Raw genomic sequence first — 12,303 nt, forward strand, 5'->3', positions numbered from 1 at the left:
CCTCACAGACATGGTCTCACTTCCCTGGGAAACCTCCCTGTTCCACCAGCCATGGCTAACCCCCTACTCTGAACTCCAGCCTCCTTGGCAAGGAGCTGACCTCCTGCCTGGCTCTTGCCAGCCCTTCCCTTTGTTGACATCAACACAATAAATTGCTGGATTTTAACTGGGAGTTTGTTAAATATATAGATCAAGTTAGGAAGAACTGACATCTTGACAATCCTGAATCTTCCTATCCACGTATATTTGTTTTAAATGCCTCCATTTATTGTTTTTAATGTTTCTGTACCAATATTTGTCTTAGAGTCTACATGGACATTGATTAGTACATTTCCTCTTCTCCTGAAAATCTGTTGTCGTGGGTAGTTCATCTCACATCTCGGAACTGTGCAGATATGGTATAACTTGTTCTAGCCCTGGCTGGGGCAAAAGTCAGGGTCACTGAACTGGGGCCAGGATCAATACATGGATCTGTGGGTGTTGACCCTGAGGGAGGCTTCCAAGACATCTTCCAGGCCCACCCTCCTTACATTCAAGCCAACACCCCAAAGCTTTGTGAGGGAGAGTCCTCTGGCTGGACACCCTGAATGCCAAAGAAAAGGTTCCACACTGTGCATTCTCCTGGCCTCCCAAGTTCATGGTTTTGAGGAATGCTGGAGCCATATTCCAAATTACCTCTGTCACAGCTTGTACTTGCAGGTTGGCCCTCCACATGATTATTTAAAAACCATTCTTACTAATTGTTTGGGAAATGCGAATTTAAACCACAATGAGACACCACCTTGCTCCTGCAAGAATGGCCATAATTTAAAAATAAAAAAATAGATGTTGGCATGAATGTGGTAAAAAGGGAACACTTTTACACTGCTGGTGGGAATGTAAACTAGTACAACTATAGAAAACAGTATGGAGATTCCTTAAAGAACTAAAAGTATAACCACCATTTGATCCAACAACCCCTCTACTGGGTATCTACCCAGAGGAAAAGAAGTCATTATATGAAAAAGATACATGCACACGTATGTTTATAACAGCACAATACACAGTTGCAAAAATATGGATCCAACCTAAATGTCCGCCAACCAACAAGTGAATAAAGAAAATGTGGTAGATATACACCATGAAATACTACTCAGCCATAAAGCAGAATGAAATAATGGAATTTGCAACAACTTGGATGGAGCTCGAGGCCATTATTCTAAATGAAGTAACATAGGAACGGAAAACCAAACATCGTATGTTCTCACTTATAAGTGAGATCTAAGCTAAGAGGATGCACAGGCATAAGAATGATATAATGGACTTTGGGGACTCAGGGGGAAGGATGGGCAGGGGTGAGGGATGAAAGACTACATATTGGGTACAGCGTACCCTGCTCAGGTGATGGACGGGTGCACCAAAGTCTCAGATATCACCTCTAAAGAATTTATCCATGTAACCAAAAACCAACTATACCCCCAAAACTACTGATATTTTTTTAAAAACTATTGTTGCTCACACAATCATTTTCAAGGTTTGAATCAGCCTGGGGTTACCTACTTGTCAACTGCAAACCTCTCTTGTGCCAATAATATTTCCAATTTCCTTTTCTGCATTTCCTCCCAGAAAGCAGCCAGAAGAGGAATTATGTCTCTGAGGACACAATTATGCCCGCATAATGAACTGGAAGCCACCTCTGAGTGGTTTGGGTAAGACTCTGTGATGGTTACTACTGAGTGTCAACTTGATTGAATTGAAGGATGCAAAGTATTGATCCTGGGTGTGTCTGTGAGGGTGTTGCCAAAGGAGATTAACATTTGAGTCAGTGGGCTAGGAAAGGCAGACCCACCCTTAATCTGGGTGAGAGCCATCTAATCAGCTACCAGCATGGCTAGAATATAAACCAGGCAGAAAAACACGAAAAGACTAGACTGGCATAGCCTCCCAGCCTACATCTTTCTCCTGTGCTGGATGCTTCCTGCCCTTGAACATCAGTCTCCAAGTGCCTCAGTTTTGGAGCTTCAACTGGGTCTCCTTGCTCCTCAGCTTGCAGACAGCCTATTGCGGGACCCTGTGATTGTGTGAGTTAATACTTAATAAACTCACCTTTAAATATATATACACATATCTATCCTATTAGTTCTGTCCCTCTAGAGAACCCTGACTCATACAGACTATAAAAGATTAGTTATTCTGGCTGCACCTTTTCTGTGCTTGACCCCTAGTGATCTGCCAGTTTCCTCATCTGAAAAATGGGGTGTATTAGTCCATTCTCATGCTGATATGAAGAAATACCAGAGACTGGGTAATTTATAAAGAAAAGAGGTTTAATTGACTCACAGTTCTGCAGGGCTGGGGAGGCCTCAGGAAACTTATAATCATGGCAGAAGGGGAAGCAAACATGTCCTTCTTCACATGGCAGCAGCAAGAAGAAAAGCTGAGCAAAAGGAGTAAAGGCCTCTTATAAAACCATCAGATCTTGTGAGAATTTACTCAATATCCCAAGAACAGCATGAGGGTAACTGCCCCCATGATTCAATTAACTCTCACTAGGTCCCTCCCATGACAGGTGGGGATATGGGGAACTACAATTCAAGATGAGATTTGGGTGGGGACATAGCCAAACCAAAACATAGCACAACTTCAGAGCACTGGTGTAAGATTGCACTAGTTTCCTGGGACTGCCATACCGAAGTATCGTACCACAAAGTGTGTGGTATAAAACAACACCAATTAATTCTCTCTCAGTTCTGGAGGTTCAGTGCCTAATATCAAGGTGTTGGCAGGGTTGTGCTCCCTCTGAAGGCTCTAGGCGAAGATCTTTCCTTGCCTATTCCAGCTTCTGGTAGCCCCAGGTATTCCTTGACTTGTGGCAGCATCACTCCAGTCTCTGCCTTCAGTTTCACATGGCTGTCTTCTCTCCGGGTCTGTGTTTCATTTTCTCTTTTCTTACAAGGACATTAGTCATATTGGATTAAGGGCTTACTTCAATGACCTCATTTTAACTTTATTACAGCTGCAAAGTCCCTATTACCAGTGAGGTCACCTTCACAGGTATTGGGGATTAGGACTTCAGCATATTGAAGGGTATATTTTGGAGGGTACAATTCAACTCATAACAACGATTATAAGATGGGCCAAAGTAGGCCTTCTTATGATGAATAAAAAGGAGCAATTACTGCTGAACATCTAAGATGCACCTTCTCTTGTACATGGTAATATTTCTGAAAGAGTACAGATCTTAAGATGCATAAGTACATTGATTCATGCAGGGTTTTTCCCTTGAAAATCTGTTATTAAATAGATGGTTCATCTCACATCTTAGAACTGTACAAGCATGGTATAAGCTGTTTTATAATAAGACACAAAAAACCTCAACGTGTCAATGATTTGTAGGAAAGTGGGAGTGTGGGTACCCACATAATGTCTGCAGCTATTAGAAACTTGGAAAGAAAGGGTCATTTTTCCTGCAGACACAAGTTGCCTGGTTTGAGGCAAGGGATGAGGAAGAACTGCTTTTTTGTTTGTGCCCTGTGACTGTCCAACATCAGCATTCATTTCATGACCATTGCCTGAGCACCTACTGTATGCCAGGATCCAAGAATGCAGGGCCATAGTGGGAAGCATCATGGGATTCCAGAACTGACTCCTCCAAGCACAGAGAGCTGAGAGAGCACACGCACAGCTGCCTGTAGGCAGAGTGGGCTGGTGGGAAGGGAAGGGAGGATGGTTGCAGACAACATTGTTCTCCAAAATGGTGCACCTGCCTCCACTCACTGACTTCTGTGTTTTTACAACTGTTGTTTACTCTACCTCATTTCCTCTCTTCCTACCCTGCAATGTTATTTTTTCTTTCAGATTCAGCTCAGCGGTTCCCTCATCCCCAATGCTTATCGTGCACAATGCTGTGTTTTCATTATTCATATCTGTGTGTTCCCAGTGCCTTCCACAGTGCCCGGCACAAAGCAGACACTCTGGAAGACATATTTCAGATGAATGCGACTAAAGGAGTGAAGGTTACAGGCTACCCAAGATGAAAGGATCCATTAGGGGAAGGCAAGATGAGGAAGAGCACATTTGATTAGTTAGGGCAGAGGGCCCCAGAGGAATGTGTCAGAAATCCAGTGTGGAAACAGAAAGGGAGAAAGACAAGCAGTGAGTGGAGATTCAGGAATGAGAGCAGGTTGGGAACAAGGAGAAAAAGGAATCATGTGGGCAGCTGGTTGGTGACCTTTGGCAAGCATGGGCCTTTTTGTCTGCCCCGTATGCTTAGCCACATGCACTTGACCTGGGCTTTGCATACACAGCACATTGGAGGAGTGTGGCACAGCTGGGAAGGCTTCCTGGAAACCCTGGCATCAGGAGAGGTCCAGAGGAGAAGCACAGGGATACCGTGGTGGTTTGCAGGCCCAGGCAAAGGCTCCCCATTCTGCCTTCCAACAGGAAATGGCCTCTGCTTCCTTTAGTAGAAAGCTTGCTCCATGAGGGATGATAAACCACCCACTCCCAGGGCTACCCTGGGTGACAGGAGGTCCACTGGGGCCTTGGGACTGTCCTCCCTCCCTCTTCTCTCTCAGTAACTGTAATTTGCCTACCTGAGGGAAGACTCCCTGAGGAGGTGGCTCCTTCTGGGCTCTGGAAGGCCATGGGGGTTGCTGCAAGTCCAAGCAGAACTACAGCTACTACCTCTGTGGTCCTTTCGGTTGCCTCCCTGCAATCTCCTCCTCCAGTTCTCCAAGCCCCTAAATCTAGCCCTGTATTTAATCAAATCCCTGTCTAGACTCTATACCCACCCACCTCCCAGGGAGATCTCAGATGTGTATCCAAGTTAGGCTAAAGTTGCCTGAAACAAAGGGTTCTGTCAGGAAGGGGGAGATTGCATTCTGCAGATGGACTAATTCCCAGCATCTTCAGCAATTCTCTAATTGGTGGCATTCAAAGTGTGAACTTTAGGGAACCTAGAGTGGGGAATTCCAGGCTGAGAAAGCCTTGCAGGCTGGCACCTCCATGTTTCCTGGCTAAAGAACTTGTCAATCTGACCTCCCAGAAGCTCTTTATAGTCCCATAGGCCTTGCACGGGACTGGATCCCAGCTGGCCCTCCCTCCACTGGAGCAAGGGTGAAACTGGTGTTGAGTTCAAATCTACTAATTCCACACTCTCTCCATTCTACTGCTCCAGCCAGGGAAGGAGCCTTGGTGGTGTGTGGAAGGCTGTTCCACAGCCATTTTCTTCCCCTATGCCAGGCCTCCCCAGTCCAAGTGTCTAAATGCACCAGGATTCTCTTCACCAGGGCCTTGCTCTTCAGAGGAGAGCCATCCTATATCACCACATTGGAGCCCACGTGAATATTGAATTGGACAAGCCACCAGCTTATCAGAAGGGTGGTACAAATCCAAGTTAGTCTTTAAAACCATGGTCAGATATACACTGATGCTTCTGTATCCTAAGCCCACCCCAAAGTCACAAGAATATGCTGTCTGGCTTATTTGGGGGTCATGCTTTTTCAATCCAGAGCCATTTCTTGCCTTTGAGTGAAGAATGTTGGGAGCCCCTAGTAAGATAGCCCTGGAATTTTGTGGCAAGTCAAGGAAAAGATAAAGTCAAACTCTGCTAGTGGAGAAGATGTGGGTGTCATCTTCTCCACTAGTCATACTTAGCCTTGATGTATCACCTTTCTTCTGAGAATGTAGAAACATTTCATAAGTGGTAAGTAAGCTCCCCAACACTCCTGGTGCCTGCGTATGACCCAGGGTCTTTCTTTAATGTCAGGATCACTTGTGGGTCTGTCTACACAGGTCATTGAGGCTTTGGACCTCCATCTAGGGTGGGACACTGAGTGAGGGCTCTGAAGTGAGCAGCAGGTTGTCACTTCAGAGATGACAGAGGACCAGATGGACATCTGGTTTCTGGCTTTTTTTTTTTCCCCATGAGAGCACCAGTAGCGTACAGGGTTGGGCTTCTAGAATCAGTCCAGGTAATCCATCTCTTGAAGACTGGGGATGTGAAGCCTTGGGAAAGTCCAGTTCTTCCTGTATTTCCTCACAGACAGGTTCATATGTTCCTCTTGGCAGTTTACCTTGTCAGAGCAAAAGAACACACTGACAAGTAATTTGTGCATCAGTGCCCTGTTGCCTTTGCTAGATAGCTTCCAGGGCCTGGTCAACTCTGGAAGAACTGCTAAAATTGAACTTGTGGGGCTGCAGAGCAGTGGTTCAGCTCCCAGACTCCCTAGGATCTCATTAAAGTAGCGTCTGCCCTCAAGGTTCTGGACTCTGAGGAGCCTGCCTGGTCTCTATCTATGAAGCTCTTGAAAGGGCAATGATGCCTGTTATTCAAGTGTCTGAACTGGCAGACCATCTTCTCATGCCTGCTTGGGGCACGGTCACTGGTAATGAAGATGGTGCTGTCCAATCTGACCACTGGCAAGCACCTCTTTCTAACAGTATGGGCTGCAGGTTCAGCTAGACCCTGAGTTGCATCTGTGCTCCTTCACCCTTACTTGCTGGGTGGCTCAGGGCCTGTTATACAAGCTTCTCTGTGCCTTAGTTCCTCGTCTGTATTTGAGTGTTCATTGAGAACCTCCTTTGGGCTACACATTGGACTTTACCCAGAGGATGGGAAAGGAAGATGGGTGAAAAAGTCTGGGACAGGGTCCTGGTGCTTCAGCAGATGAAAACTTGATTTGGGTTACTCATCCTTAAAATCAGCTCATATAATAATATCCATTCCCCAGCGGGTGTTGGGAAGCTTAATTACCACTTATGATATGTTTTTACATTCTCAGAAGAAAGGTGATACATCAAGGCTAAGTATGACTATCGCAATTGTGATTCTCTCAAGCTGCCCTTGGGGCTAAACAGTATAAAATTGTCATTTGTGAAACTCTGCTATTGCAACAAAGGATGACTATTATCCATAATGATACTAGACTAATGTTTAAGGCATTGTTGTGCTCATGAAAACTTAAATCTGCCCGAAGTGAAGATGGTAAACTAGGTCACCTGCTATGAGCTTGTCCTGCTCTTGGATTCCAAAAGCAAACAAAATCCTTGAAGAGGTAGACACCTGAAAGAGTACCAGATAGCAACAGCATTCTTTGTACACCTAGCATGTACCAGGCAGTGTGTTATGCACACGATCTCACTGAATCTTCCTAACACGCTTAGAAAAGAGGTTTTTATCATTTCCATTCTGCGGAGGAGAAAAACTGAGACTCAAAGATGTTGACTTGCCCAAGGAAGATGAAACTGGCACTTGTAAGTAGGGCAGCCTGGAGTGGAGGCAGAGGTCAGGTGTGAAGTGACCACAAAGTTTAGACAGGATCCAAGGAGGCTCTGAACTGGGTTAGAAAAATGAGGATGATTTCCACGTCTCCTGCTTGAATATCCCCCTATGTACGAATAGGCCTGCTGCTAAGGGAAAAAGGGAACCCAGGAGGGGAAGGCGGTTGGGACGGGAAGTGACTTTGGTGCTAGGTAACTTGAGTTGGGAATAGCCAGCATATCTGGACACGCTGGCTTGGGAATTGCAAGGGAAGTTGGGACCCAAACTTTGGAGTCGTTGACAGATGTGACAGGTGAAGCCTGGGATGACATCGCCAAAATGCAACGTCTCACTCGTTGTCACTACTCCCAGGGCTCAGTCGTCACTGGGGAAAATCTCCAGAAGGTAGCGCGGGCCAAGGTGACAGGTGTCTGCCAAGATCTGCCCGCCAGACTCCCGGGCGGCGCGCTCCCTCCCTGCAGGCCTTCAACCCGTCAGCATCCCCTTCCTCGGGGCCCTGCTCACTCCCAGCCTCCATCCCCCTGCCATCTCCTCCGCCGGTCGCGTGCGGACACGAGGATGGTGGCCTTTCAGCGAGGAGCGCTCTGGGCGGGGCTCCGGACGCATGCGCGGCCGCCGTACGGAAGCCCGGAAGGAGGGGCAGGGGGCGGTGGCTCAGGTTTCTCCGGGCGGCGGCGACGGCAGCGGGGAAGGCAGCAGTAGCGGGAGCAGCAGCGTGGACGCGGCTGGCGCCGGCGCCATGAACCCGCTGTAAGGCGCAGGCTGTGCAGCACGGGGTGCGGGGGAGGAGGAGGAGGACGCCGCGGTGAAGTTCTCCGCCATGAACCTGAGGGGCCTCTTCCAGGACTTCAACCCGAGGTGAGGCGGCGTCGTTGGCGCCCCCGGGAGTCCGCGCTGCGGGCTCGGGCGCGGGCTGGTGTTCGGCTCCGGGGAGGCACGGCGGGCGAGATGCTGCAGCCCGAGGACCCGGGCGCCTGCCCGAGCCTCCCTGCGGGTGCAAGCGGTCCCCAGGCAAAACAGTCGGCCTCGGCGCCCGGCCGCTTCCTCCTCCCGTGCCCGGTGCTTTCAGCCCCTGCCCGGCCGCGAGCCCCGTCCTGCCCCAAGGGAACCCCTTTCTTCTCTGCTTGCTGTCCCTCATTGGTGTCCCAACTTCTTCGTCTCGGTTCCATCCTCTTCTGCGCCGCTGCGGGCCCTCCATTCTCCGCGTCAGGGCCTTCTCACTTGACCCAACACCCCTACCCCCACCCCAGCTGTTTCCTCCAGTTCCTCGCAGTCCTTGGGGTTTTCCTTGGGTTTATGCCCATCCCTCTCTTGTTTGCTTCTTTGTTGAACGGATACCTGAAACACTGTTGAATCCTTGGAGTCAGTGTCGGGGTATGGCAATACCTTATATAATGCATTTCTGGGTGAGCCTGATCATTTTCCATACTCATTTTCTCATCAGTCTTCACTACAAGTTTATTTGCAGGAAGTAGATATTGCTGTCCTTCTTTTCCAGATGGGGAACACCCAGTGGACAGTGTGGAGAAAACACTGGCTAAGCACTCAAGCGCCTGTCCTTGCACTTGCCCGACTGTTTTATAACTGTTCTTTACCCCAGGCTGTGAGCTCCCTGAAGCTGAGACCATCTCCTGCTCATCTCAGTGTCCCCAGCGCCTCCTACCCACCGTATCTGGCACATAGTAGGCACATATAAAATGTTTGTGGAGCTAAACTGAGCCCAAAGACTTGGATTGGAGACGAGGCCGTATGTAACTGGGCGATTCTCTGCTCTTTTTTGGCCCTTCTGTAAAATGAGGAGTTGGCCTAACTGATCTCTTAAATGCACTACTCTCCGAAAGGAGTACCCGTTTCCCTTATTTGCTAGTTGGGAAGACATGTGCTCAGTAAACATTTGTGTGGTGTAACCTATGCTAAGTGCTTTAGATGCTGGCGGTCGCAGCATAGGGGTGAAGAAAGGCTTGTACACTTAAGATGCCTTACAGTACTGTGCAGTGCTGTACTATGAGGGCCAACTCTGGGGACCTGTGCCTTGGCTGCTTGTTGAGGATGAAAGGAAGTTTTAGGGGAGTATTTGTATGTTGAGGGTGCAGTCTCCCTAGAGATGGTGACATTTTAACTTGTGAGTCATTGTGACTTTCTGTGTGCTCTTATTCCACTTTGAGTTCACGTTCTGGTCTGGAGTGCCAGTGTCTCTAACACAGTGCAGACATTATCATTGTTGGCCTCGAAGGCATAGAGGAGGTAACAGAACTAACTGCAGTCCCTTCCTCTGCTGCATCGGGGGTTAAGATTCGTCTGCAGGATAGTAGGGTTGGTGCTGTAGCTGGACAAGCCATGTGTGTCTTCTGTTTGGAGATGGTGATAAGAAAGTTAAGTAAAAACTGAATTGTTTTGTGCCCTTGGGCAACTCACTTATCTATTGTTTTATCTGTAGAATGAGTATAATCTCTCAGCGGGGTAGGGAGGCCAATTAAAGATTGATTACAAAGTGGCTTACAAATAGAAAGCTACAGTGACTTGTTTGCGAGGTGACAGATAATTCAGAAGCCTCAGAAGCCGCAAGAAACTGCCTCAAGTGATCAAACAGGCTAACGGAGTTGCCAAAGCAAAATAGTGCTGCACTGATATTACCTTTAACCATTTTTTCCTTTAGCCCTTTCCCCCCCAAAAAAATTAGTATATGAAATTACAATGAAATACCTTGTATCTAAGCAGATTTATAGTAATTATCAACATATTTATCAATCTCTTAATTCTACCTGGATTAAAATGTATTTCTACCTGAAACGTTTAAAGGTCTTTTATACTGTGCCATTTTCCTGATTCGTTGTTGCCAGAGGTAGTGAGTTCCTTAACTTTACAGATATTTCAAGAGTACATTGGCCACGTATTATTGGTAAATCAGATTTGTTTTTTTAGCTGGTAGTGTTTCATGTCTCCTGAGCACTCCTAGTTTTTGACAGTGTGCTTTAGTCTCCTTCCATGCTGAGGAAGGCCTTCTCTATAGCTAGAAAGAAAACTGAGGGGTGTACACAGGAAGTTACCTTATGCTGGGGACTCAAACCTTGATGCTACTGCTTTGCCCCCTGCCTCTAATTTTGAACCAATTCAACATCTCCCTCCTACCCCAGGACCTTGTCACACACTGTTCTCTTTACCAGGAATGTTTCCCTCTCTTTTCCTCTCCTCCAGACCTAGTGAACTCCTATTTATCCTCACTTGGCACTTGCTAAGGGAAGCATTCCTGACTTCCCTGACCAGATTTACTGCTCCCTGTCTCTACAGTTCCTGTAGTATTTACTACTCCTCCATCATAGTGCATATTTGTACCCTTGTGTCTGTCTGGATGCTTATTTGATTAATACCTGCCTCCCCCACTAAACTTTAAGCTCCATGGGCTCAAGGTCGTGACTGTGTCAGTATCATAGCCTGCATACTTGGAATAGTACCTGTCTCAATAAATATTTGTGGAGTAAATAAGTGAATAACTCTCCAGAGCCTATAAGATAAATCTAGGGCTGCTGCTTTCAATCACTGCTTTCCTGGTGGTCTGTGGCCTGGTTCTCTTTCTTCTCACACTCTTCCCACCTTCAGAGTGCAGCCATTGCATTGGAGAGATGGGAGAGAACATGGCACTAAGGCAGAATATGGCTATATTTACTTTGAAGAGTATGTTTTTGTCATAGAAATAGTCACTGTCATGGTTTGGTGGGTCCCAAGGCATGGGTCATGGCTCCAGATCCCCTTTCCAGCCTTTTGGATCTTGGTAAGTCTGAACTCACTGCTGCGTTGGCAAGGCTCTGGAAACTGTAGTGACAGAGAATGATTCACAAGTGTCAACACTCAGATGTACAGGGCTGCCAGCTGACCCACTCTACCTATTTCCATCTGGCACAGAACTGGTTGATCATGAACTTCTTCTCATAATTGCTTTTTAGTTATGCAGGTTAAGACAGGACCCACAAACAAGTCCTTCCTTGAATGCCTGAGGCTTCCTAACAGTGAAAGAGCCCTGTTCTTAGAATAGGCAAACTGATTCTGAGGCATTGTAGGTGGTAGGGATCTGGTAGTAGGTAGCATTAGGTGGGCTCCTGGCACTCACCATGGAGCCTTGAAATTTTCTGCTGCTTTGGGGGAGTTGCTGGTTCAGAGAAGGCCCTTCCACCCTGGCAGCCATGTGGCACTGGAAGGCTGTGAGAACTCTGCTGGGCCTTCTTAGTCATCGGTGGTGAGCTCCTGATGGGAGTGTGGTGTATCCCTTAGGTGTGCTAGACTGGAACAAAGGCTGAGAAATGTTGCTCTGGGGGTTCCAACTTGTGGGCATGTGGTACCGATGAGATCAGTAGTGTTTGGAAACTTCTGTATGCTCCATCTTCAAAAGACATTCTGGAGTCCATATAAGTTATCTTGTCTCTTGTTTGAAGTCAGGAAAAAGGAATGCGATTGCTGGTAATATAGTTCACTAAAGTCAGCTACCTGGCCTCTAACAGTTATTTGCAAAATATATTATAACATTGATTCATCAAACATCTCCTAGGTTCCTTATCTCGTGCCAAGTGATGTACTAGGTGCTCTAAGTACAAAAATAAAGGAATATAGTCCTCCTCTCAATGCGTAAGCCTAGTGGAAGAAGCAGAAATGAAAGGGAAATAAGAATTCAATAGAGTATGAGGCATTACAGAGAAAGAAACCAAATGTCTTGGAAGTGCAAATGGCAGAGCCACTAATTCTGTCTCGAGCAGGCAGGGAAGAGTCTATAGTGGAAATGACTTTTGAGCTAGATTTTGAATTGAGCTAGTCTTTTGAGCCAGACTTTTGAGCTAGAATTGTAGGGTTGTCATCAGACCAGAGAGTAGGAAGGGTATCTTGTGGGGAAAAGAGAGATCAGATTGTTACTGTGTCTATGTAGAAAAGGAAGACATAAGAAACTCCATTTTGATCTGTACTAAGAAAAATTGTTTCTGCTTTGAGATGCTGTTAACCTGTAACTTTAGCCCCAACCCTGTGCTCACAGAAACCTGTGCTGTAATGAATCA

At 46.9% G+C, this 12,303-nt stretch overlaps 1 protein-coding gene across 2 annotated transcripts in view; it reads left to right on the top strand.

Annotated features, from left to right (window-relative positions):
- Nucleotides 1-7,858: 7,858 nt before the first annotated feature.
- The window catches only part of LOC129024621 (transmembrane protein 185A), a 34,192-nt gene continuing 29,747 nt past the window's right edge, over nucleotides 7,859-12,303 (top strand). The window contains exon 1 of one of the 2 annotated variants that reach the window (XM_054471784.2): nucleotides 7,859-8,122. In XM_054471784.2, coding sequence (XP_054327759.1) covers nucleotides 8,085-8,122 — 38 coding nt within the window. In that variant the 5' untranslated portion in view covers nucleotides 7,859-8,084. The remainder of the gene's footprint in view (nucleotides 8,123-12,303) is intronic. The other variant, XM_054471785.2, reaches the window with a different exon arrangement.

This window comes from Pongo pygmaeus, chromosome X (assembly GCF_028885625.2).
Source record: "Pongo pygmaeus isolate AG05252 chromosome X, NHGRI_mPonPyg2-v2.0_pri, whole genome shotgun sequence".
Taxonomy (NCBI): domain Eukaryota; kingdom Metazoa; phylum Chordata; class Mammalia; order Primates; family Hominidae; genus Pongo; species Pongo pygmaeus.